This window comes from Acomys minous (assembly GCF_964271855.1).
Source record: "Acomys minous genome assembly, chromosome: 2".
Taxonomy (NCBI): Eukaryota; Metazoa; Chordata; class Mammalia; order Rodentia; family Muridae; genus Acomys; species Acomys minous.
The window spans coordinates 141,919,109-141,944,531 of NC_140484.1; the positions used below are offsets into that span (position 1 = coordinate 141,919,109).

Below are 25,423 nucleotides of genomic sequence, written 5' to 3' on the forward strand. Positions count from 1 at the left end.
AGAGACTGCCATTTGAACTCTTGTCCAGTGATTTGGAGTCTCAGGCTTTCATGACTTCCTTTTAAGAGATGCTTTGTCAGCTGGGCCATGGTGGCGCACACCTGTAACCCCAGCACTCGCAGAGACAGAGGCAGGCGGATCTCTGTGAGTTCGAGGCCAGCCTGGCCTACACGGTGAGTCCAGGACAGCCAGGGCTACACAGAGAAACCCTGTCTTGAAAAACCAAACCAAACAAACAAACAAAAAAGATGCACTGTTGCCTCTGGACTTTTTTGGTTTTGTTTTGTTTTTGCTTTCTTTGCAGTTCTGGGGGTTGAATACGCTGTGCAAGTCCTCTGAGCTATACCCACAGTCTTTGGTTGTTGTGAGACAGAGTCTCACAATATAGCTCAAGCTGGCCTTGGACTAGCCTTCCTCCTCCCCAGACTATGGTCCTGGGCATGTGCCACCAGGTCCAGCTCAATAGTCCCAAGTTTCATATTTTGATGAGGGAACCAGGCATTCTTTCTGAAATAGTTCTTCTTATTTTAGTGCATGTGCCTTTCAGAGCATGGATCCAAATACCAAGGACAGAGATGGGCACCTTCTCTGAGCCAACACAAATGCATTGTGTCTCCTTTTACCATGGAAAATCCATCCTTGGTCCCACCACTGTGGTCCCTTTTCCTAGGGCTGTGTTGGAGTTTGAGGGGTCACCAAAAGCTACTTCAGTCCATCAAATGTCAAGATATGTGCTGAGTTTGGTTTGTTTATCCTAGCATCTCCAAGCTCAAGAGTTGTGGCTTCTGAATGCCCCCCAAAGAGACAGGATTTCCAAGATGGTTGCCTCTCCTCCATAGTCTGTCCAGTCCTCAGACACTGGAAGATGAATAAATCTGTCCAGGTAGTCATCTCCTCCAGACTCTGGTCCCAGTGAACGGATTCCAGGCAGGCATCCCACGAAGAAAGTCCTTTTACTTTAGTTTATATGACCTAATTGACTTGATAAGTCCTTGGGGAAAATAGTTCGCAGTGACTTCCATTTCCCCACCTAGGAAGGGAGTTGGTCGCTGTTGCTTTTGTCTCTCTGTCTCTGTTTGTCTGTCTGTATCTGTTTGTCTCTCTGTCTCTCTCCCCTGCATAGACCTTTGCAGTGCCTGCTGACAAGAGCACAGCACATTTCCCGTAGGCAGGGAGCTCCTCGGCCCTGGTGAAGGGAAAGAGGGTTCTCAGAGCTGAGCTGCCTCATCTGTTTGTGTATGACCTGCTTGCTCTCCTGGGATTGTGACTGGGAACTGTCAGCACACGACTTGGCACACCATCACCGCTGTTGTTAGGATGGATGGAGGAGCACATGAAGGAGTATATAAATTAGCTGATGGGTAGAGAGGTGGATGAGTCAATGAGTGTACGGATGGATGGATGGTTGTATAAATGAATAAATGAATGGGTGTATGGGATGAATGGATGCTTAGGTGGGTGGATGGATGGATGGGTGGATAGATGGGTGGGTGGATGGGTGGGTGGGTGGATGGGTGAATGGGTAGGTGGGTAGATGGGTGGATGGGTGGATGAGTGGATGGGTGGGTGGATGGGTGGGTGGGTGGATGGGTGGGTGGATGAGTGGATGGGTAGGTGGGTAGATGGGTGGGTGGATGGGTGGGTGGATGGATGGGTGGGTGGGTGGGTGGGTGGATGGATGGATGGATGGGTGGGTGGGTGGATGGGTGGTGCATGAGCAGCAAGCGAAGCTCTCTTCCTTCCAGCAGAAGCACAAAGGAAGTGAACAGGCCCAGACTGAATTCCCTGCATGCTATCTAGGATCCAGAATATCTTCAAAAGAAACCCATTCGGTTCTTTGAGCAAAGGGAGTTGTATGCTAAAGCTGCTTCCTAGGAAGTGCCAGGGCAGGGCAGGGCAGCTAACCTTTGAGCCACAACTCCTCCACACACGGAGTCTTGTTTTCAGGGTTTAAAGCAAACACCAGTAGCAGCTACATGGCTCTGGAATAGCTGGCCATGGCGGAAGCAGGGCAGAGGCCGTTCGGGCAGCTCCTTTTGCTTGTTTGTCCCACAGGACTAGATGCCCTACTGCTGGACACATGTCCTAGGAACCTCCCCATGGGAGTACTTTGCTCTGTCCAGTGGCTTGCATAGAGGATTTCACACAGTACCCTAGATCTTGCCCTTCTAATATGCCAACATGCTAGTAGGCTTTAAGCCACCCAAGAGTCCCTTCTGACTCAGAAAGGGACTACCCACCTGTGCAGATGGCCTCATCTGCTCATAAAGGCTGGATGAGGTATATGGGCCCTATATAAAGATGAGAGGGAAGGTGTGGCCAGCTGCATGGCTACCTGGGTGGACATTTAAGGGCAGGAACAGACAGGTACCGCCCATTCCCCTGCCCTCAGCATGTACAGAGAGGCCACCTGACTGCTAAGATTCATGAAGATGCTATTTATAGGATTGATTATATCAGTGATGTCAACAGCAAAGCCATGGACTCCCTTGTCAGAAAATTGCACTGAACTTGATGGTCTGCAGCCCAAAATTTAAAAGTTAGGGGTAGAAATAGTACTTGTCTATCCTGAGATCAATTTTACTAGGAAGTATTTTTTTTTTTTTCCAAATGGGTTTCTCTGTGTAGCCTTGGCTGTCCTAGACTCACTGTGTAAACCAGGCTGGCCTCAAACTCACAAAGATCTGCCTGCCTCTGCCTCCCAGTGTGCCACCATGCCTGGCTTACTGGGAAATATTTATTAATACAATGAACGTGTCAACTACTTACAGGAGGCAAGAATGACCCTGACACTGAGATTTCAAAGACAAAAGATGGGACAACTCCTCAGTGGATGAGTTAGGCTGAGAAACAAAAACAAAAACAAAACAAAACAAAAACATAGCACGTGGGGCACAGTTATTTGAGTTCTAAACATCTGGTACCAACGGCCTACCATGGTTCTGGCATTGTCTAGGTTCTCAGTAAAGGGTAGAACTCAGTGTGCCTGCTTGCCTTCAACCCAGGCTGGTCAACAGAATTCCCTGGAGAGTTCAAAACATTTCACCTCCAGGACCTCAGCCTCTGAGATCCGGTTTGGGAGTGGCCTAGGATGCTAATTTTGGGTCACTCCGTGGGGCATCTGCTGTGCCATTACTCAGCCTTGGTGACTCTGGCATAGAGTTGAGGAGTTAGAAGAATGCAGAGGGAAGGCACGTGAGCCGAGAACCAGGGAACTTTTGCTTCAGAATGCTCCAGCTCTCCCCTCAGAGCAGCTGGAAGTCGGGCCCTTTGTCCTACAGCAGTGTGGTCAAGGAATCATGGTGAGCACCTCTGCGGTAGCTCTTAGCTATGTAGCTCCATGGAGCAAGGTGCCTAGTAGGTCTAAAGCCAGTGTGGCAAACTCTGCAAGCCAGGAAAACAGAGGCAAGCAGAGGCCTGATGGGAACACTGCATAGGCTACTGCAGGCTGAGACAGAGAGACTTCAGAAACCAAGCCGGATAAAGAGGAAGGTTCTGGGTGCCAGGAGTGGTTCTAGGGAGAACCTTGGGATCCACCAGAGGTGTGGGGACCCCCAGCTCCTTTCCAAACAGTAATGCTCTCAGCCATCCTATACCCTGAAAGCCATGTGATGCCTCTGATTTGATTTGCTCCGTCCACAGTTTTTATCAAGCACCTAGCACTGCCAGAGGCACAGATGCCAAGCACTGAAACAGGCAGCCTCTGGCCTTGGTAGATCAATGCAATTGTGTGTGGGAAACATTTCGTGTGAACCTCCACAGGGTACAGTGTGGGGGAGGGGAGGGGGGAGACAAAGTAGTCTTCAAAGAACAGTGCTGCTAAGAATACCACCTGGCCAGGCATCTTTGCGCTTTATCCTCAAGGAGCCCAGCAAGGCAGGCCTGTTATTATCCCTATTTTATGGATGAGAAAACTGAGGTTCAAAGAGATTAGGCAACCCATCCTGGCTCACCCACCTAGTAAACGGCAACTTAGGATTTGCCACCAGTCTGCCTGACTCTGGAGTCCACGTTGTAACCCAGGATGCTCTGTTGCCTCCACTGGTGAGTTAGTTGCTTTTCTCATTGCTGTGACCAAGTGCCTGAGAAGGAGCTAGAGGGTCCCTTTGGCTCACAGTTTGAAGGATTACAGTCTGTCGTGGTGGGAAGGCATGGCGCTGGGTGTCTCTGTGGCTGTGGAAACTTAATAGCAGCTGCTTATTGACATCAGTGGGCCAGAAAATGGCGGGAGAATGGAAGAGGAAGTGGAGCCAGGCTACAGACCTCCCTACCCCTCCACCCCCCCAACCTCCCCCACCCCCCACCCCTCACCCCTCCATCCCCCCACCACTCGTGACTCACTTTCTCCAGCTAGATCCAGCTCCTGAAGGTTCAACAACTCCCCAAACAGCACCACACGTAGGAGGCTCAGTGTTCAAACACACAAGCCCTTAGGAAATTTTACATCTAAGCTGTAACAACCGGGAGCTATCCAGTAACCAGAGTTGGGGGGCTGGGGGGGGGGAGAGCTGCAGCCAGAAGGGGCTGCACCAGTAGGATCTGAGGGCAGGAGCAGAGAGGCCTCCCTTATGTTAGGGAGCTGGGGCTGGGGAGTGGTTAGGCCTGACCCTGGAGGTGGCAGGCAGGAGCTGGACCATGTTGGTGGGCTTTCTTCAGCTCTGCTGGATGCTGGCCTTCACCCTGTCTTTAGCTGAAACTTCTAAGGCAGCAAAGCATCATGGGTTGTGAAATGCACCAAACAGTAACAGGGCTGATTCCTGTGCATTTCTGATAGATCTCTCCAGCAAGCGTGGGGTCTGGGTTGGGAACTCTGGGAAGTGAATCTAGAAACAGAAGAGATATCAATGAGGGGCTTTGAGTGTTCCTGTGAGGGAGTGGGAATCCGAGCCTTAGGTAAGGAGCTGTGAGCAAGGCTACTGAAAAGGCGGACTCAACTGGCCAGCTCTGCAGGATGAGGGGAATGAATGGGGAACAGGGACTCTAAGGATTCGGCACTGGGGTCTGGTGGAGAAGGCAGACAGGTGCAGGAGGGCGTGAGGCAAACAGGCCACACCAGAGGTGTCCGTAGGGCAAAAGACACACCTGTGGCAACTCTCACCAGCAAGTCACGAGGATGCAGCCATCTGTGAGACTATAGAAGGAAGGGCCGAGGTCCTGGAGACCAAGGGTCAGAACTTTCTCTTTCAAGCGCAGTTGAGAGAGAAGACTTTGCCAAAGATGGAAATCACACGCAGACCAGCAAGATAAGGCTGGACAAGTGGCCTTAGAAACAGAGTGGGTGATGACATGGGGCCTGACTGATAGATGGGGTGTGAGCAGAAACCAGAATGTGATGGGGGAAGGGTGCATGGGACATGAGGAAGTGACCTTGAGCGGAAACTTTGCCTGGGAAGTGGGGGGTGGGGGGGAGGATGTAATTTGGTCTTTCCAGTACAAGACAGTTTAGGAGAGTTTGGGCATATTTGGAAGACGGTCTTCACAAGTCAGAAGGCAACACAAATCATGTGCAATGAATCTGTGGAGGAGAAGGTAGAAAATTCTGTGAAGGGACATGCTCTTCTAAATGGGCGGAGCTTGGTGGGTAGACTGTCAGATACCAAAAAGTGGTGTCGTGGCAGAGTGAGCGCGACTCTGTGGCCACCCTGAGTCTTTTAGACATGGTGCTGGGCGCACTGTAAACAGGTGTGGCTATCCGACCCTCTTCTCCAGCATGCCCCACATCTTCAAACTGAACATGGGGATTTTCATTCCCAGGGCCTAATTCAGCAAGCCACATGTAAAGACGCACCTGGGAGGTAGCTTTGCAGTAAGACCCGGCAGAAGCCGAGTACAAAGTGTCCACCAGCCTGAAGGTTGCCCCTGTTCCACTGAAAGAATGCCTAGTCTCTGGAGGGGAGACTCACTCCCAAGCCTGGAGTCTACATGACACTTACCAGGCATGCCAGGGAAGCCGGACACCACAAGAAGTCTCTTAGTTTCTGTAGGAATTCTGTGTTGTTTGTGACTTGCTCAAGGGAGAGTTGAGTGACTCAGAGACCCACATCTCTTTTGATCTGGTCACAAAGGTTTGTCAGGCCTTGGGAGTTCAGTGGTTGGGGTATCATTGAAACCCCCCAAGGGAATGAACTAGCTTGTCTGTCTCAGCATCCTGCTCTAAGCCGTTTTCAAGTGGGGAAAGGACATGGGTGTTTAAGAGAGTTATGCAGGCTTCTTTTAGGGGCTCAGACAACTTTTTCAAGACATCAAGGTCCTGATATAAGGCTAGATATAAAATGACAGACTGGATTGTTATTGGAAGTTGGCCTATGTATCAGTCATTTTCTTTTGTTTTAAATATATTTTATTAATTTATTCATATTACATCTTAATTGTTATCTCATCCCATTGTATCCTCCCATTACTCCCATTTTCCCCTTACTCCCTTCCCCTATGACTGTGACTATCAGTCATTTTCTTTTAAAAAATATTTAAATTGTGTAATTCTTCTGTTTTGTTTTGTTTTGTTTCAAGACAGGGTTTCTCTCTGTGTAGCCTTGGTTGTCCTGGACTAGCTTTGTAGACCAGACTGGCCTCAAACTCACAGAGATCCGCCTGCCTCTGCCTCCCTGAGTGCTGGGATTACAGGCGTGCGCCACTGCACCCAGCTATTTCCAAATTTTTAAGTTTTTCCTTTCCTCTCTCTCACTCATCCCATGCTCCTCCTACCAACCTCTCACGTGCCCCTCCCTCCCTCTCAAACTGACAGTCTTTTTTTCTTTGATTATTATTGTGAATACAGATATACATGAATATAGAAATACAACACGCTGGGGCCATTCAATGTTGCTTGTGTGTCTGTGACTTCAGGGCTGACCACTGGTTACTTGACAAACAGTTAGGGAGCTCATCCCTGGAGAGCTAGCACTCCCTGCTGCCCCTGGTTCCATGTCTGGGGGCGAGACCTTTCGTGTTAGTATGTCTATTGGTGTTGTGCTCGTTCAGGCCTTGTTTTGGCAGCCATATTGTTGTGGTATCGTGGGTGGAGCTTCCTTGTCATTTCTAGGAGACACAATCTCATGGCAGACTTCTTGGTCCTCTGGCTCTTACAATCCTTCTGTCCCCTTCCTCAATATGTTCTCTGAACCTGAGGTGTAAGAGTTGTGTTGTAGAGGTATCCTTTGCAGCTGGGAACCCCACAATCAGTTGATCTCTGCATTTTGGCTCCCTGTGGTTTTCTGTAATGGTCTCCTTCTTCTGCAAAGAGAAGCTTCTTTGATGAGGAGTGAGGCCTACACTTATGTGTGGACATAAGGAGGAGTTTTAGAGTGTAGTTAGGAATTATGCTCTTTTAGTGACGTGATGGCGTGGGTTCTTTCTAAGACTCATGTTCTCACTAGCCCCAGATAGTTGGCTACATCTCATGTAGCAGGCATGATTTCCCACATGTTGAGTTGGCCTTGTGTCCCATTAGAGAGCTTTTGGTCACTAGCAAGATATGAGTATCACTATTGCACTTTGAGGGATATTTTACCATGCTGATTAGGCAAATTAGCTATTTCAATATCACTGTGACAAAAAGGACCTAGCAGACACAATTCACGAGAGAGAAGACTGATTTTGCCTCATGAGCTCAAGGGGTTTTAGCATGTCTTATACTTGATGGAGTGAGGGTGAAATGGCGTAGTGTGTGGTGGCGAGGACACATGGCAATGGCTGCTCACATCACAGTGGACCAGAAGCAGAGACAACAGGATCAAACTCTTGCTATAACTTTTAAGAACTTCACCAGGGCCCCAGTTCTTCAGTGTTCTACAGAATCCTTAAATAGGACACCCAAGGAGCAAGCTCTCAAGCCATGAGCCAGTGGGGACATTTCAGATTCAAACCAGGCCAACACCTGGTGACATAAGAGGTGGCACTCAGAGGAAGGATAGCAGGCTACCAAGAAGAGACTTGATACCCTATGAGCATATACAGAGGAAAGAGATCCCCCTCAGTCACAGACATAGGGGAGGGGAGTAAGGGGAAAATGGGAGGGAGGGAGGGAGGGAGGGATGGGAGGATACAAGGGATGGGATAACAATTGAGATGTATTATGAACAAATTAATAAAATATATTTTTAAAAAGAGGGGTGTAGAGCCCCACATGATCAGTATTCTTGTTGGAGGAAATGACACAGGCCAAATTTAGCATGCCTAGTGATACCTATTGTATTTGTTAAGGTGACATTTTCTGCCTGACAGATAAACCTCTATGCTCAATGACTTCAAAATTGCAAGTTTTTAAAAAAATATATATATATGTAAAGACTAAAACATGTTCTGGTCATTAAGGTCTTTTTTCTCCGAGTGGCCATCCAAGGGGAACTGGCTTCATTATCTCTGCGACTTCAAACTACCTCACCATATAGTTCCCAGGACTGTGGTGCTCTGAAAGAGAAAGAAGAGCAAACAGGATCTTGGGAAGAAGTGTGACACTTATGGATCAACCCTCAAAGTTGTCCTTGCTGCCCATGTTCTTTAAGGGTACACCTAGTCACCAGTGTTCCCACAGCTGCAAGGAATAGCCCAGAAGAAAGGAGCCACCAGGCTGGAGGTCAGCTAGCTTATCTCTTATGCCACTGTCACTAAAATGTCACGTCTCAACTGAGTGTTTAAGGACGTGCTAGTCACTAGCTGCTTTGGATTCTTCATTGAGATCTTATTGCCTCAGATCCTGACATTTTAGAGTTGATGAAGAAGGGGTGTGTGGGAGCATCATGCATCCTAGGTCTAAAGGAAAGCTGGTCTTTGGCTTGGTGTGCAATGTAGTCTGTATACTTGTGGCTTTATGCTCTATGCACATATGCCTTATGGAAATGGTGCTTAAGAATATGCTTTTGAACTTGGCTATGGGGCCACCATTGAAAACTTCCCTACTCAGGCCTTGTGACCTTCAGTAAGCTGTTGACTTCCAAATCCTTTGAACAGTGAGTGTGAGTACCTAACAGTGCCATGGCTTGTTACAATTATTAACTACTTCAATACACGCTGCCCCACACTTCACTGATGCTCCTTAAATGCCAACAATTATCTTCTCAGAGAGTGGGCACTCACTCTTTCATCCCTGTGCCACAAACTATGTAGAGAGGGCCTTGTGCTGGGTGCTAGAAGCAAGAAGTAAGACATGTCACTATGGTAACTGTCTGTGGTCAAGGTAGGTACAGGGTGCTGTAGAAACTCTGTGGAAGGGTCCCAACCCTCTAGGGAAGACACTGGAGTGAGGTATGTCTGGAGGAGAGGAGGCGAGGAGGACAAGAGTTATAGGGTAAAAATGTGCTCAAGTCTACTGGCCACCCAAGAGTGGCAAAACCTGGTGTGTGATGGAGCCCACACTGCCTTGTGAATGAGAGGCCTCTTTGCATGACAATAAGATTCTAATGAATCAAGAGGATCAGGTAGCATCTTTAACGTGGTTATTAGTCAACAAAAAATATGCTGGGCCATTATCAAGGGACAGAGCTGCGATAACACATCTAGTGTTTGTACATGATGGAGATTGCGTACAGTGCTGGACTGCTCCAGATGCATCTCCAAGCCTTCAAGATTCTGCTCACACAGGTGTGACTGGTCCCTGCATCAGAGGAGCAGTCTTAGGTAGTACTAGACAGGAGTCACCGGCCCTAGGGGATTGGAGTGTTCCCCCAGGTGACGGTGATGTGTGGTGGCTTTGGAAGCTAACACAAACGATCCTGTGTTTCCCATTTCCCCAGGAGTATTGAAATGGATTTCATAGGTGCCAAATGAAAAGAAATGTGTTCGTGTGAGGTCCCGTGGAAGAGGGATAAAAGGTAACAGTGTGAGCTTGGTAGAGTTGAGCTTCCAGATGCTTCTTGGGCTCAAGTGGGATGTGAAGGGAAGAACGAGAGAAACCTAGATAACTTTGGGAAAAAAATTTAAACCGTGGCACATCACCAAACAAGAACCAATGTTTTTCTTGCATTTGTGTAATGGTTTACTTTGTTTGCTATGGTTTAGAAAGTGGACTTCACTGTAAATGGCACTGCCCATTCTCTACCCAGACCTTGGGCACCACACTTGGGTGGTGGTCTTCGTGGTTTTGTATGGATTTGATTGCTTGTTATTTCTGTGGTGAAATATGCATAACATGAGACTTACCATTTTAACTGCGTTGAGTGAACAGTTTCGCAGCACAAAGGATGTTCACATTGTGGCCCAGCTGTTACCACCATCCATCCACAGAACATTTTCATCAGCCTACACCAAAGCTCTGTGTCTTGCCAAGAGCTTCCCATCTCTTCTCCCTCAGAATCTGGCAACTTCCATTCTCTTGGCTTTGGGTTTTGTTTTTGTTTGTTTGTTTGTTTGTTTTGTTTTGTTTTGTTTTTTGACACAGGGTCTTGTTCTGTAGTTGAGGTGGGCCTTGAAGTGTGATCCTCCTGCCTCAGCCTCATGCTAGGATTACGAATTATAGGCATGCCCTACTATGCCCCAACCCCATTCTATTTCCTGTCTCTGAACTTTTTTGCTATGGGTAGTACCCACTGTGTAACTAAGAACACAGCTTTCCATGGCAGATTCACTGCAGGATCCTATAAGCACACACCAGATATGACGTGGCTGGATGGCCCTATCATGCACATGGGAAGGGCATATTTTTTTTAAGGTTTTCTTGAGGGCCTTGTTAAGTAGCCTACCTAGCCTGGTCTCCAAGCATGATTCTGTTTTGTCAGCCTCCCAACTTCTGGGATTAAAGGCATGCCCTGCCATGCCCAGTTCCACTCTCCTTCTGTCTCTGAACTGGCTTGCTTTGGTGCCTCCCATTGTCTACCTTGAGACAAGCAAGCTAGCCTTCAGGAAACTAGGAGTTTGATATCACAGCTTTCCTTGGTGATCCCAAGGTGTGGTCACCAGCCCAGAGACCTACAGAGCAGCATGCCAAGTGTTGGTTGCACAGGCGGGCTCTGTGTGTAGTGAGATGTGTGTCAGTTTGCTGACTGAGTATATTGGCTTCAGGGGTTTGGAAGGCACAGGTGGACAGCAGCCTTATTTCTATTCCACACTGCCATGGGAGGACACGACCCTTTAGGTTTTGTTATTGTTGTTGCTGTTGTTAATGTTATTTCTAGTCTTTAGATTATTTGGGAAAGCATTTTCTTATATACCTTAGTCTGTTCTAGAACTCACTACATAGCCGAGGTTGGCTTTGAACTTGTGACAACCCCTTCTTTTGGCCTTTGGTGTATAGCCATTGCAGGTGTGAACCACCATGCTTGGCTAAGGATGTTGAGTCTCTGGAATGGGCTCTGCCACACTGGCCTTCAGGGCCCTGTGGTCCAGGAAGTAGAGATTCTTCAAGGGAACTTACCTTGTTGGGGTTTAACCCTCGCTGGTCTTCCCACCAGAAGGGCTTTGCACAGGACTACTCTTCCTTTTCTGAAGGAGACAGCCAGGGAGATGATCCAGGTGAGCACTGATGACTGAGATCTGATGAAAACCCAGCACTGAGCATAGCTGGGACACATGAGGTGCAGGAGGCCACCTCTTGTGCTAAGTAAGACAAGCAGGGAAAAGGTATGCCTGGATTTGGGGCATGTCAACAGGAAGGAGTTACTTGAACTGTGCGTGTGTCATATAGAAATTTTGAGAGCTAGATAAAGACTCGCTAATCCTTCCTTATTTAAGATGCTGTGGCTCAAGAAGCCGTGTTCAAGATTGTCGCAGGCTGCATAACTTAACCAGTGTAATTGGGGGCTGGCTGGGAAGACATGAGCAAGCACACATGCTATTTCTGTTACATGGCACTCATCCATGGAGGCTGAGAGTGTAGGTCCCACTATGAGAGGGGGCTGGGCTCCCTCACAGCCTGTTCTGTATCTGCCCATGTGGCCCTGATAAGGTCACTTATCCTGGACCCTTCATTTTCCCTGTCAATCACAGGCAGTTGACTGAGGATGTGGATGAAGGGGTTTGGGTAGCATTTAGCACCCCAGCAGTGTTGAGGGCAAAGAGCAGTCAATTACTGAAGCTCAGCTCTCCTCACACAGGAATTCTCCTAGGAGGCTCTGAAGAAAGGTTTAGGTGGAGATGTGGGGTAGGTCAGACATTCTTGTGGAAGAAAACTTAACATATACATATATACATGACACACACACACACACACACACACGTATGCCCATAGATACACACACACTTTCACAGATACAAGAACACATGTAAACTACCACAAATGACAAAGTTAAAGTTACATTATAGAGACAAGGAAGATATGGACAAATTTTGAGATGAGTTCATTTTTGAGAGGGGGGGGGCGGGTAGAGACAACATACAAGCTTGTTGCCACCACACCTGGGTGAAGCTACCTGCCAGGCAGTGGCCTCAGATAATGCTGGCTAGCTGTTGTTCCGTCTTCTTGCCACCTCCTGGCATGTAGCTATCTTCTGATACAGGGCGCAGGTAGTAAGACCCTAGAGGCTGTGGACTGGCAACTGATTCCATGGGTCTTCCTGGTTCGTGGCATTGTGTGTGGCTCAAGAGAGTGGTGGGTGGAAGCCAGGAAGTGGTGAAGTGTGAAGCTACTTCAAACCAGACCACAGGCATCACTGATGAGACAGGAAAGGGGCTGGAAGACCCAGAACAAGGAAGTAGATGACAGGATCATAGGACAAAAGCAGGAATGGAAGACTGGGACCTACAGTGGACTGGAATGTTCTCCAGTGTCACCTAGGGCAAGGGGTGACAGGTTATCCCAGCCCCACCGCAGCTGGGGGTCTGGTTGGTATTACCACAGAATGTCCCTAGCTGTCTTTCTCATTCTCCCTTCCTAGAGAGCCTCCTGGCAGGCTGAATAGAAAGGGCTTCTGCCTCCTGTGGGATGAGATCAGGCAGCAAAGACAGCGTTGGCTAGACGCTGCCTCTCTCCAGGACAGACTGGGATTTCTGAGGCAAGGGTGGTCACAGAGCACAGAATACGGAAACACATGGCTCTTCATTCCCTTTCTACCTCAGACTCCCCCCCCTTTTTTTTTCCAGAACTGGGGTTGAACCCTGAGCCTCACTCATGCTGGAAAATTCTTCCCTTGAGCTAGCTCCCCAGTCGTCTTTTCACCTTTTATTTAAGACAGGGTCTTACTAGGCTTCCCATGTTTGTCATGAACTAACTATAGCCCAGATAGACCCCAAACCTGCCATCCTCCTGCCTTAGCTTCTTGAGTAGCTAGGCTAATAGGCCTGTGTTGCCAGGTCTGGAGTTGCTCCTGGTTCATGTTGGCTGCATGGTGCTCTGAGGGATGGCGGGGCCAGATGGGAAGTTAGGGTTTCAGGCCACCTATGGACCAGGGCTTCCTGTCCTTGCTGGCCTCCACAGAGACCTAGCCATGTTGGCTTTACCTTAGCTTAGAGATTCGGATAGCTGTGACCCGTTTTCTACAGTATACAAGGCTAACAGGTTGGTGGTCTTTTTCTGTCCACAATAAGGACAGGGCGACACCCTTGTCATTGCTGAGACTCCCCCGGAGTTTCATCTCTTGCTACAGCCAACCTGAGAGATGGGGAGGGCAGGCTGGCATGGAAACAACACAAGGGTTTCGTTCTTAGGTTGCACTGACCTTGAAACAGATCTTGTCTGTGGGGCCCAAGGCATGAGGAGAGGATTGAGTGTCTTTCCTGGACATGGGCAGCCTCCATAGGCCTCCATAGGCCTCCATTGGTTTTCAGGACCTCCACCCAAGGCATTGCCATAATATCACATTGACTGTCAGGTAGGTGGTGCGGCCAACCTGGCACAGGCCAACCTGGGCTCAAGAGTCCCCATCCCTCTACCTGAAGGGATGGAGGGTCTCGGTGCAAACCTTGACCTAGGTGCCTATCACTATGCTGTCACCTGCAATCCAGGGCTCTGCTCGTTTTCGATGCTCAGAGGCAGGGAAGGGAATATCTTTGTGACTCATGAAGTCACATTGGCAGGAAAACTGAAGAAACCACAAATAAGGGACTCAGTCAACAAAGCCCAAACTCCTTCAGGCTATTCCTGGAAACGACCATCACATCTTGTTTCTTCCCAGAAAGTGCAAACCCCTGCATATTTCTAGCTGGTCGGTTCTATTTCTATTACATTTCAAACTCCAGAGAGGCAACATCTGGGCGGTGGTTAGAAGGGCAGGCTACCAAGAACCAGCCACACAGGAGCTTCTAGTTGATAGGTTCATCTTGTTTCTGAGATGCTGTGGTCTCATGTGGCCCAGGATGGCCTCGAACTCACTATGTAGCTAGGGATTGCCTGCCTAACTTCTTGGCTTCTATCTTAACAATAACGGGGCTACAGGCTTGGGCCAACAAGCTCAGCTGCTTTAACAGTTTTTAACCTTTGTTGTTTGGAACTAGGAGGAGTATTCTTCAAAGGTCACTAACTCCCAAATCTCCAAAGAAGTGGAAGCTTAAAGCTCACACTCACCATGTCCTTCTCAGTGCTACACAGGCCCCTGACCAACACTGCCTGTCTACAACTCTGTGTTTTCAGTTTATGATCAAAACTTCCTGGGTGAGATTCCCCCTTGGCATGTGGGGAAATTAAAACTCACAAATTCAGTGATTTGTCCAAGACTATATAGCTGAGAATCTAGCTCAGACCTAGATCTTCTGAATTGATGCTCTAGAATGCTTGTTTGTTTTGTTTTATTCAAGACGGGGGCTTCCTATGTAGCCCAGGCTGGCCAACACATGTCACATACTCCTCAAAAGCTGAGATTACTGGGATATGCCTTTCCTGTAGTTTTAGGATATATGAAACTTCTTGACATAGGAGCCAGGTCTAGCAGAGTTTGGGATTTTTTGTTTTGTTTTGTTTTGTGTTTTGTTTTTGTTTTTGTTTTTGTCAGTTGTGGGGCTCAAATGAAGGGTCTGTGTATGCTAGGCAAATGCTTTGGAAAGCCAGTGTAAGCCATGAGTTATGTTTCTTTTTGCCTTTATTTGTGAGCTAATTACAAGGCTAGCAAACACTAAGTACATCCCAAACCTGATTGCTTTTTCTCTCTTGTAACTCTATGGTGTAAGAAGTATTGTCCCCATCATACAGACAAGAAAACTGAGGCTACCAACTGAGGTGACATTGTCTCACAGCACACAGCCAGCGAGTGCTAGAGACCAGCTTCAGACACAGGTTTCCCTGACTAAATAAATGATTTGATGTTCCCACAAAGATGGCTTCTTGCCATGCGACTATGCCCTCTCAAAGTGGTATGACTTGGCAATCCAGTCTTTTAAAAAGTGGAGACTGTTTAGATCCAGGAAGGCATGTTCAAGCTTGGCACTGGAAGGTACCAAGGCCAAACTTAACTCCTCCCATGGGCCCTTTCCCTCCCCCTTTCTCTTGTCACACCCTAGATAAGAGTCGATTCTGGGAGCTCTCACACCCCCAGACCCTCAGTACCGCCTTTGCCTCGTCCTGTAGTGAATTCTAAGACTTAAGTGCTTTCAGGAGAGAGGAGACGAGTTCTTCCAGTTTGTAAATTGTCACCCAGGAGACAGATCTGGCTTGATACTTGGCAGTGGCGTGTGGTTTTAGATAGATTCTAGACAAGAAGCGAGGAGTGAAAAGTGGATTTGGATGCAACACACATTGCAAGCATTGCCCACCTTAGCATTACACACATGCCCAGCACTTCCTGGGTCTGAGTGGCTTGTGTGAGGTTGTGTGGCAGCGAGGGGGCTTCGCATCCCTGCTCCTGTAGCTCCAAAGTCACTCCACCTCATCCTCAGGAGGAACTGTGAGGCTTCGTTAGAACCCTGGGAGCATTGTTGGCCCTCCACACCCCTTACTCAGTGCCACACTGCTACGGTTCCAAAGACAGACAAGTCTGGGAAGACGAATACACTCAGGGACACGGATGAGTCCTGCTCTCTGTCGGTGCTCTCTGGGTGGCAAGAGTGACAAGCAGAGAAAGATGAGACACAAGAGGCCACAGTGTTGATGTGAGAGATGCCAAGCAAATGCCCGGGAGGTTAGAGGAGCCGAGGGAGCACAAGTGGAGGAATTCATGTCCCCTCTAAACCAGGCAGGGCACCGGCGTTGCCAGCCCTCTCCTCCTGTGTAACGTGTAGGGTGGCGTGGATCAGAGTAGCAGGATGGGCCTTTCTGGATGATGGGCCTGGCCAATGTATACAGACTGGTAAGACCTTGCACGGGGGTGAGAGTTAATCTCCATGTGAGCACAGTGCCAGGCTCAGTGGACACTCCTAGGAGATCAGTAGGGGGAGGGCAGGCTCCCCCATGAGCCATGTTATCCCTTGGCCTGGAAGGATACTCCATGATTTGTCTCAGAAACCCTAACCTATCATTTTTTCCCCCAGAAAGCTTACCCTGCTAACACCTTGAATTTGCTGTTGCTGTAACTATACCAGCTCTTTTCAGACTCATGCCTCTGAACAGTGTCTCCCCGGCCCACAATGTTCCCCCTTCTGTACTGGAACCCCCCGCCTTCCTAAGTAGATGCAATTTGGCATCTCCTGGAGACTTCTTCAGGCTCAATGGGATACCTGCTTCTCTGGGGACACCTCCCCCCCAGGCTCTTTGTCCAAATCCCACAAGTGCCCTTCTATCCACTGTTCTTTCTTCTTCCCCGGATGGGATCTCTCTCTACATCAGCCATCTCTCCATTCCCAGCACCCAGGGTGATGCCCATACTAGCCATGGCCCCAGAGACTCTTGTGGATGAGTCAGAGATTGCAGGGAAGAAAAAAATACACAGCCTCCTGACCGCTTTGGGTATTTTAAAACTAACCTCCAACTCAGATGTGCCCTCCATAAATGATCCCATCTGGAAAGAGTGAAGATGCCTAGGGACCCTTTATTCTGTGCATTGTCAGGTCCCCCCACAGACTGCTCAGTACCCAAGCAGCTGGGCCAGCCCAAGTCCCTCACACTGACCTTCCTGCACTCTCCATGCATTTTGAGGGGGGAAAAACAGCTTTGCTTTGGGGAAGTGGTCTGCCTTTGTTTTCATTCCTTTGAAGCTGAAATGATTTTTTTTCCTAAGAAATGCTTGAGGTTTGAATGGTGGCACAAAGAGAGGGTGGAGGGACACGGAGGGATGGATGGAGGGAAGGATGCCCCAAATCCAAGCAAGCTATTTCAACGATGCGAATGAATGCTCCATTGAGTGTCTCCCTTACGCCAGCCCGAGCACTTGTTTGAACAGCTCCCTGCTTGGTCTTGCACAGAATGGGTTTCTTTTATTACTGGTAGAGACAAGGCCATATGAGTCTGTCTTTTTTGGGTGTCTGATTGAGATGTGCTTCCAGCAGATTCCAGAAAGATAAGTTTTGAGAGGTTGTCGTTTGTCACTTGCATAGGGGAAGTCTTATCCCACGGTAATCAGTGAAGAGATTGTGGCGCCTGGAGGGAGATGGGCTGTGGGGTTTTTGCCTGGGCATTGATATAATTACAACCAGGCAGAATTTATGTTTCTCAATGCGCAACACCGAGAATGGTGGCTTTTCTGTAGGGGAAATAAATCCTTTCTGGCCTTTTCCTATTCACTGTTTCCAGAGCCATCTGACTTGGAGCTCGATTGCTGAGGTCCTGTTGACATTCTCCGGAGTATATTTATATAGCTTTGTGCAATCTGCAGTTCTCCAGCCAAGGGGAGGAGTGGGGGCTGGGGAGAGAGAGGTTGCTAGCAAGGCGGCATGCCGGGCTAGAAGGTTCGTTGGACCTTCTCCAGATATGGTGCAGGTGGAGTGGTGCGTGTTCAGGATCAAGATCAGGCCTTTAGTGCCTTAAAGGATATAAGGCTGGCCTGTTGATGCCTCCCTCTGCAGGTGCAGGACATATCTAGCACTTTCTGGTAACTCCCTCTGACTCTTCCGCACCACTGTTCCACACAGCTCCTGAACCATGGGAGAAAATGAAGACGAGAAGCAGGCCCAGGCCGGCCAGGTCTTTGAGAACTTCGTGCAAGCTACCACATGCAAAGGGACCCTCCAGGCCTTCAACATCCTCACCTGCCTCCTGGACCTCGATCCGCTGGACCATAGGAACTTCTACTCCCAGCTCAAGTCCAAGGTGAACACCTGGAAGGCCAAAGCCCTGTGGCACAAGCTGGACAAGCGTGGCTCGCACAAGGAGTATAGGCGAGGGAAAGCCTGCGTGAACACCAAGGTAAAGGGGACCCCATGGATGCTTCTCTCCCTCATGGGACAGGAAGCCGAAGAGCTACTGTGCTTGCTATTTGGAGGTTTTCAATGGATGGGCTTGTGGGTGCTGTATCGTGGCTCTCAGGGGAAGGCTTCCTTTTTTTTTTTTTTTAAGATTTATTTATTATGCATACAGTGTGCACCTGCAGGCCAGAAGAGGGCGCCAGATCTCATTCTAGATGGTTGTGAGCCACCATGTGGTTGCTGGGAATTGAACTCAGGTCCTCTGGAAGAGCAGACAGTGCTCTTAACTTCTGAGCCATCTCTCCAGTCCCAGAAGGCTTCCTTTGTCTGGATCGAGATCAGCCCTTTAGTCCCTTGAAGGTGGTGGCCACAGCTGCCCCTCTGTACCTTCTGCAAGGAAGGGAACCAAAGCAGAGTGGAGGGAGTAAAGCAAATGTCAACCATCCTACTTCCTACTTCCTGTCTCTACAGCCCGGCTGCCCGTGGGCCCTATTGTTTATTGAGCAGCTTCTGTGTACGAGGTACCTTTTGTCTGTGAGCCCGCTGAACACCTGCGGCAGGTCTTTGGACAGCTTTACAGATGCATAGACTGAGAAGGCAATTGGTTTAGCTGGGTTCATATTTCCAGAAGGCATGCTGGCTGGCTCTGTCTGACTCTACAGCTTAAGCTGTGTTACCTAAGAGGTATCATGTAAGTGGTTGTCTACTGGAAACACACATTTTAGAAAGACCCCTGTCTGGGTTTTGTTGTGTGTGGGGGGTGTGCATATGAAGAGGCCAGAGGTCAACTTCACGCCTCTCCTTCTATTGATCTCTACTCCGTTCTTTTAAGACAGGCTCTTTCTCTGAACGCAGGCCTGTCATTTCAGCTAGGCTGGATGGCCAGTAAGTGCCTAGGAGCCACCTATCTCTGTCCCCTCAGGGCTGGGCTTACAGGTGTCTGTCTCTATGCCTAGGTTTTACTTGGGTGCTGGTGGTTAGAACTCAGATCCTTGCGTCCACACAGCAAGCTTTGTACTCACAGAGCCATCTCCCCAGACTGACTCCCTGTTTTCAATTGATAAGCTGAGAAGTAAGTCTCTGGTCTCCTTACCACCTCATTGCCCCTTCCCTAGGTTCTAAGTCTCTGCTCAGGGGCACACCAGTCACTAACTCCCAATGGACTGGTTGTATCCACTGTGGTCTATGGTTGGCCACATCAGTGAACCCAGAGCCCAGAACATCACACCTCTGACATCTCTGACATGCCACCACCTGATAGACTGCTAAAGCCAAGATTAATTGCTGGCCCTGGAGGACTGTCGCTGGTACAGGTCCAGGCTGGGTGTTTAGGTTAACGTTGAATGCATAGTATTCAGACCTCTTGGGAGGTAGCTCAGCAGAGCCCATGGAATTCTGTTCCGTGCCAATCCCAGGACAAGAGGATTGAACTCTCCATGGCAATGGAGCTTGTTGTGTTTTTGTTTTGGTGATGGGGAGTGGCTGAGGCCACCGTGGGATACGGCTGCTTTCCATTGCCCCAGGGAGACAGCTGCCAAGCTCCTGAGCCCAGAGCACCAATGTGCAGAGTACAGGAGAGCGGTCCAACTGTACTGAAACCATGTGCACTTCAGCCCTAAGAAGACTGCCCTTTCCCCCGAGTGCTAGCCTAATAACTTGCCATGCTCTAGCCTCAAGCAGAGGATACCAGGGTTGGCAAAGGAAAGGGGAGAAGACAGATGCTCTAGGTGCCACTCCCACCAATACCTCCCTTCAAAGTTATAGCTTCCTGGTTCACGGCTCCCTGGGGAACTGGGGCCAGGGAAGATGTGGAGGGACTTCAGAGTTACCCTTTCCAGTCATTGTATTTGGTGGCTCTCTTTCTTTCTTTAAGATTTATTTATTTATTTATTTATTTATTTATTTATTTATTTATTTATTATACAGTATTCTGCCTGCATGTGCCTACTCACCAGAAGAGGGCACCAGATCTCATTATAGACAGTTGTGAGCCACCATGTGGTTGCTGGGAATTGAACTCAGGACCTTTGGAAGAACAGCCAGTGCTCTTAACCTCTGAGCCGTCTCTCCAGCCCCAGTGGCTTTCTTTTTAAAAAGGACTCTGTGTATGGTTCCTGCCACCCCCAAGAAGGTCATAAGGACTTTAGTACCATAGAAAGAAGTTGTATGGTCAGTATTTGACACACTGCTGTTCAGGGAGGATATTTTAGAATTGTTATCCCAGGCTGGCTTTGAACTCATGGCAATCCTCTTGCATCCATGCTAGGATTACAGTCGCCAAGCAGAACTATTTTATTAGGGAATGGCATTGCCTGGGTGGCTGATCAAAAGGTGAGCTCTCTGAGGGAGTTAGCCAGCAGGGCATGAGAGGAAGGTTGGCTTGCGTGGTGTCTTTTGCTTTGAGACAGGGTCTCAGGTAGCCCAGGCTGGCCACGAACTCACTCTGTGTCAGTGGCTGTCCTTGAGCTCCTCATCTTCTGGATCCACATCCTGGTCTCTAAGCTGACTAGAATGCACCACCACGCCTGGCTCTGAAGATGTGCTTTGAAAAAAATCATCAGAAAGAGAGTGGCCTGGCTTGTCTGGGCTGTCCTGTTTTATAGGCCCTAGTGGCCTGAAGCAGCAGAGTCCTTGGGCCTTGTGACTGGCAGATCACTGTGGGTCCCCGAGATACAAAGAAAAGGACATCTTTAGTTAGTGGTGCTAACTAGGGGTGGCTCTGAGTTTGAGTTGTTATATCCGGTTTGTGAGGTGAAATGGAGGCTTTTCTAATGTGCAAGAGCCCATGTTATAAAAACGGCCTGTGCTGAGGAGTGGAAGAGTCTGGGAAAATGCAGTGGCAGTCTAGACTGAGACTCTGTGAGGTCAGAAACCCAGCACGAACCAGTCAAGCCGGCAGGGAGAGCATTCAGGCGTAGAGGTAGGATGGTCTGCCGTGCAGTCTTTGCCATCTTCTCTCCTTCCATCCACACTGGATGCTTTGCTTCATTCTCTTATACCACGGGCAGGTGTCTCTCCTCTTGGGATGTCTGGGTCCCATCTTGACAGGTCTGTGATTCGAAAGGTACCTCTTTCTCTTGGGGCTCAGCGGTGAGTTTTTGATTGGTCTGCCTCTGGATTTATAATGATGAAATCCAGGGAAGGTGGGTACTGTAGCTGATGGCCCTTCCAAGCATCACATGGTTGACATGAGGTGGGGCAGCTTCCAAGCACTGTGGGCGTGCAGACAAACGCAGGTGTTCTCCGCTTTTACTGGGTACATTTTTTTTTTCTGGCTAGGTCCTCCTCATGCATGGGTGACGGCTGCTGCTTTTCTTGTGAGTCAGGCCAAATCACAGGAGATGGGTCCCACCTGTCCTTCCACACGACAGACACGGTCTTGTTCACACAGAGTGTTTGTTTCCTTTGACATAATAGTTTATGCCTAGCATCAGCCAGATAAGAAATACTAGACCGTAGCAAACGTGTGGCTGATCATAAATGCTGTTCCAGATAATACAGGTGTGTTGCATGCCAGGCTTAATTAAAGCCCCCAATTAGCCACAGGCATGAGTGGGAACAAATGCCATTTTGTTTGGACCCCTTCTTTCTATTGAGGGGAACATGATCCAACACCATCTGGAGTTGATTTGGGCTTATCAGCCAACTCCCCCCCAACTTCAGGTGCTAAGCACTGTGGTTGCTTCCAAATCTCTAGGCACACATGCCTGCATATGTGCTGGTGGCAGCGGGGGAGGGCCAAGATCCACTAGGAGCAGAAGAGTTGCAGTGGCCATACCTAGACATGAGAGAGACCTATAGGTCTCCAGAGCACTGGCATAGTGCGCATTGCATAATTCAGCCTGAGATAGTTGTTTATGACCTGTTAATATTTACGAGGGTTTCGTTAGGCACTTCATAATTTGTTTCCTGGGTGCGGCTCTGGATAAGAATGAGGTGAACCAAGGACCAAACCATATGAACTCTTTTGAGATTGGTATCACCTTTGCACTAGGGCCACACCTAGCGCAGATGTGACATCCAGGTGGGTAATTAGTACGCCAGGCCCAGATGAGCCTGCAGTATGCAATTTGGTGTGGAGTTGTTACACCACCAAATCCGTGCACTTATGTAATAACACTAGAAGCAATTTAAGAGAATAGAGTTCTCTTCATTTCGCAGGTGACATGCTGGGGGCGCTGGGAGCCACAGCTGTTTCAGGGGAGTCAGTGAGTAGCACGGCTAGGGTTTGGGGGGTCTCTTGGTTTGCCCCAGTAGTAGGTATTTGTAGGTCATTATACCTCAGTTAGCCACCCAACAGTAAAGATAGTTTGAAAGATGGTTATGAAGGCATTAATATACCTTCTACACGGTGTTCAAAGCCAGTCTGAGCTATATAAGATGCTGTCAAACAAACACGCCTGGTGAGATGCTGAGATGGTTCAATGAATAAAGGCTCCTGTCATGCAAGCCTGCTGTTAGGTTCCCTGGAACTCACACAAAGGTGGAAGGAGCAAACCAGCCTCCACAAAGATAGCTTCTGACCTCCACACACATTCAATGGCATGCATCTCCCTACATACAATAATGATAAAAAATTTAAATTATATAAAAGAAGCAGTTCTCAAGTTTTGTGTGGTTGCCCATGCCTGTAATCCTAGCACTAGGGAGGTAGCGGCAGGAGGACCAGAATTTCAGGGTGAGCCTGGGCTACATGAGACTTTGTCTTTAAACAACAACAACAACAACAACAGCAACAACAACAAAAATTCTCATTTAAACTTTTTATAATGCAGACAGGAATGTAATTACTTCCTTATTCATCTATATATTTAATAATTCACAAAATGAGTGTTATTAAGCTAATACTATTCACCAAATACTTATCTAGGCATCTATAAATCTTTCTATAATTCTGTAGCCTGCTCAACTATCTCTGCTTTTCTCTGTCAAATAAGAGCAGCAGTGTGTCTGTTTTGTAGAGGGACTGTTAGAGGCAAATAGCGTCCTTGTGGAGTCCCTAAGTGTTGCCTACTGTATAGTGAGTGATCGGCAAACACTGAGCCATCAGATCATTGGCATCTCAAGTGCTGTGAGAGGGTTGTGCACCCCAATATGCAGGAACATAGGAAAACAAATGACTAACAGACTGAAGTGGTCTGGAAATGCTTCCAGGAAGAGGGGAATGGTGTGGGGGTTTTCCAGGTAAGTAGGAGTCTCTTGTAGAGCTGAAGACAGAAGAAAAGCAATCTAGAAAGAGACAGTGCTTGTGTGATGGGAAAGAAAGAGGAGAGGGCATGGGAAAAGCCTGAGAAAGTAGGATGGATAGATGAATCAGAGGAAGAGATGAGGAAAAGATGTTCTGTGTTGGGGGGGGGGGGGTCAGGCTGCAAGGAAAGGGATCCCAAACTCAAAAATAAAACCCAGAGAACCATGGGAATCCTCACCTCAACCACCTGCAACTGGAAACCCCACCTCCCAGCCCAGAGCTCCTTGTAGCACCTTCCTGGGCTTGCTCTGTAATAATAGGTGATCATTGCAGACCGGTAGGCATAGTCTGCCTTGCCTAAAGACACATTTGGCAGAAAATGACCCACGGACTTATGTCCCCAGTCAGAGATTGGGACTATTGACATGATGAAAGCAACGCAAAACAAAACAAAAATATCTTAAACGGTCACTTTATCTGTGTGTATCTGAGGAGCATCCAGCTGGGTTGGAACACCACACCATTTTCTTGCTCAGGGCTGCCTCAGCACCACCTCCCCATGTAGATCACCCACCCTGGTTCTCACACATAACCCAGCTTTCTGCCTTAGTGAAGCTACCAGGGAGGCCTGAAGCCGAGGGTGCGAGAGGGAGTTAGGAGCAGAAAGGGTGAAGTTGGGAGCACTCAGCTGCTATCTCCTGCTTGGATAAGCCTATCAGGCATTCCTGACTTCTGAAGTCATCACGAGGCTATAGCAGGTCAAGTGCCTCTTTGCCTAATATGGACAGGTACAGGCAGCTGGTAAGGCAGAGGTGGTTCTGTCTCTGGGCTGTGAAATGCTGTACTCTGTGGAGGGGCTAGTTCAGGCGAATTCTGGATCTGCCCACTCACCTGGCCAGAGACCACTGACCCTGCCACAGGACCAGCCTGGAGATGGAAGGCTGTGCTAACTGCTGCACCTTGCCCACCTCAAGGAAGTGTGTGATGTCTGCTCAAGGTCACTTCCTGCCAACATTTTACTGAGGAGACCCTCTCTCTTTGTACTAGCTTCATACCACTAATCTGGGTCCATTGTGGTTTATTTTGTGGAGACACAGTCAGCCCTGTGTATTCCTGAGTTTGTATCTATGGATTCAACTAACCATGGATCAAAAATACTTAAAAATAATTTTGTCTGTCCTAAAATACATGGATTTTTTTCCTTGTCATTCCCTAGATGATACAATAAAATAACTATCTACCTACTGTTTGCATTTTGTTGGCATTGTTATAAATGATCTAGAGATGACTTAAAGTGCATGGGAAGATACACACAGGTTATACGCAAACACTATACCACATTTTATTCAAGAGACTTGGAAACCACAGATTTTGGTATCTGTGGAGAAAGCAATAGAGGCTTACTAGAACTCCATAAATACTGAATAATAAGTCCATTTAAATATACGGTTTTAAAATGCTAATTGAGCTGAGGATAGATCTCTGTTGGTAGAGTGCTTGCCTAGCGTGCATAAAGCCCTGGGATCCCATCCTTAGCATCCCACAAGTGAGGCATGCTGACGTAGGTCTGGAATCCCAGCACTCAGGATGCAGGGGCAGCAGGAACAGAAGTTCAAGGTCATTCTCAGCTTATGTAGCCAATCTGAAGCCAGACTAGGCTACACGATATCCCTTGTCAAAGTAAAGAAAAAGAGAAGCTAATTTTTATTAATCAAAACCTGGCCTTGGCATGGTGGTGCATGCCTATAATCCCAGCACTTGCGAGGGAGAGTTAAGCAGCTCTCTGAATTCAAAGTCAACTGGTCTATATAGAGAGTTCTAGACCAACCAGGGCTTCATAGTGAAACCCTGTCTCAGAAAAGAAAGAAAAGCATGCCGAAGCTGGTAAGTAGCTTTTTCCTGAAGCTATACCCAGGGGAGCCAGGGTATTCCCAAGGGTGTATAAGGAGCTTGCAGAAGCCGTCCAGCTAATCCTTTTGCTGGTTTATTGTAGTACCTGTCCACATTTGCCTCTGAGCATCTCTCCCCTGTGGGGTAGGGACAGTGATTGCAGCCACTTCTGTGCCTTGGCTAGCAGCGGACTCCTGGAGCTCCCAAGAG

At 48.4% G+C, this 25,423-nt stretch overlaps 1 protein-coding gene across 11 annotated transcripts in view; it reads left to right on the forward strand.

Moving 5' to 3' along the window:
* MICAL2 (microtubule associated monooxygenase, calponin and LIM domain containing 2) overlaps nt 1–25,423 on the forward strand; it is a 198,852-nt gene that overhangs the window by 27,897 nt on the left and 145,532 nt on the right. For all 11 annotated transcript variants that reach the window (XM_084772980.1, XM_084772981.1, XM_084772982.1 and 8 more), the window contains one exon: nt 17,863–18,136. In XM_084772980.1, coding sequence (XP_084629106.1) covers nt 17,873–18,136 — 264 coding nt within the window. In that variant the 5' untranslated portion in view covers nt 17,863–17,872. The remainder of the gene's footprint in view (nt 1–17,862; nt 18,137–25,423) is intronic.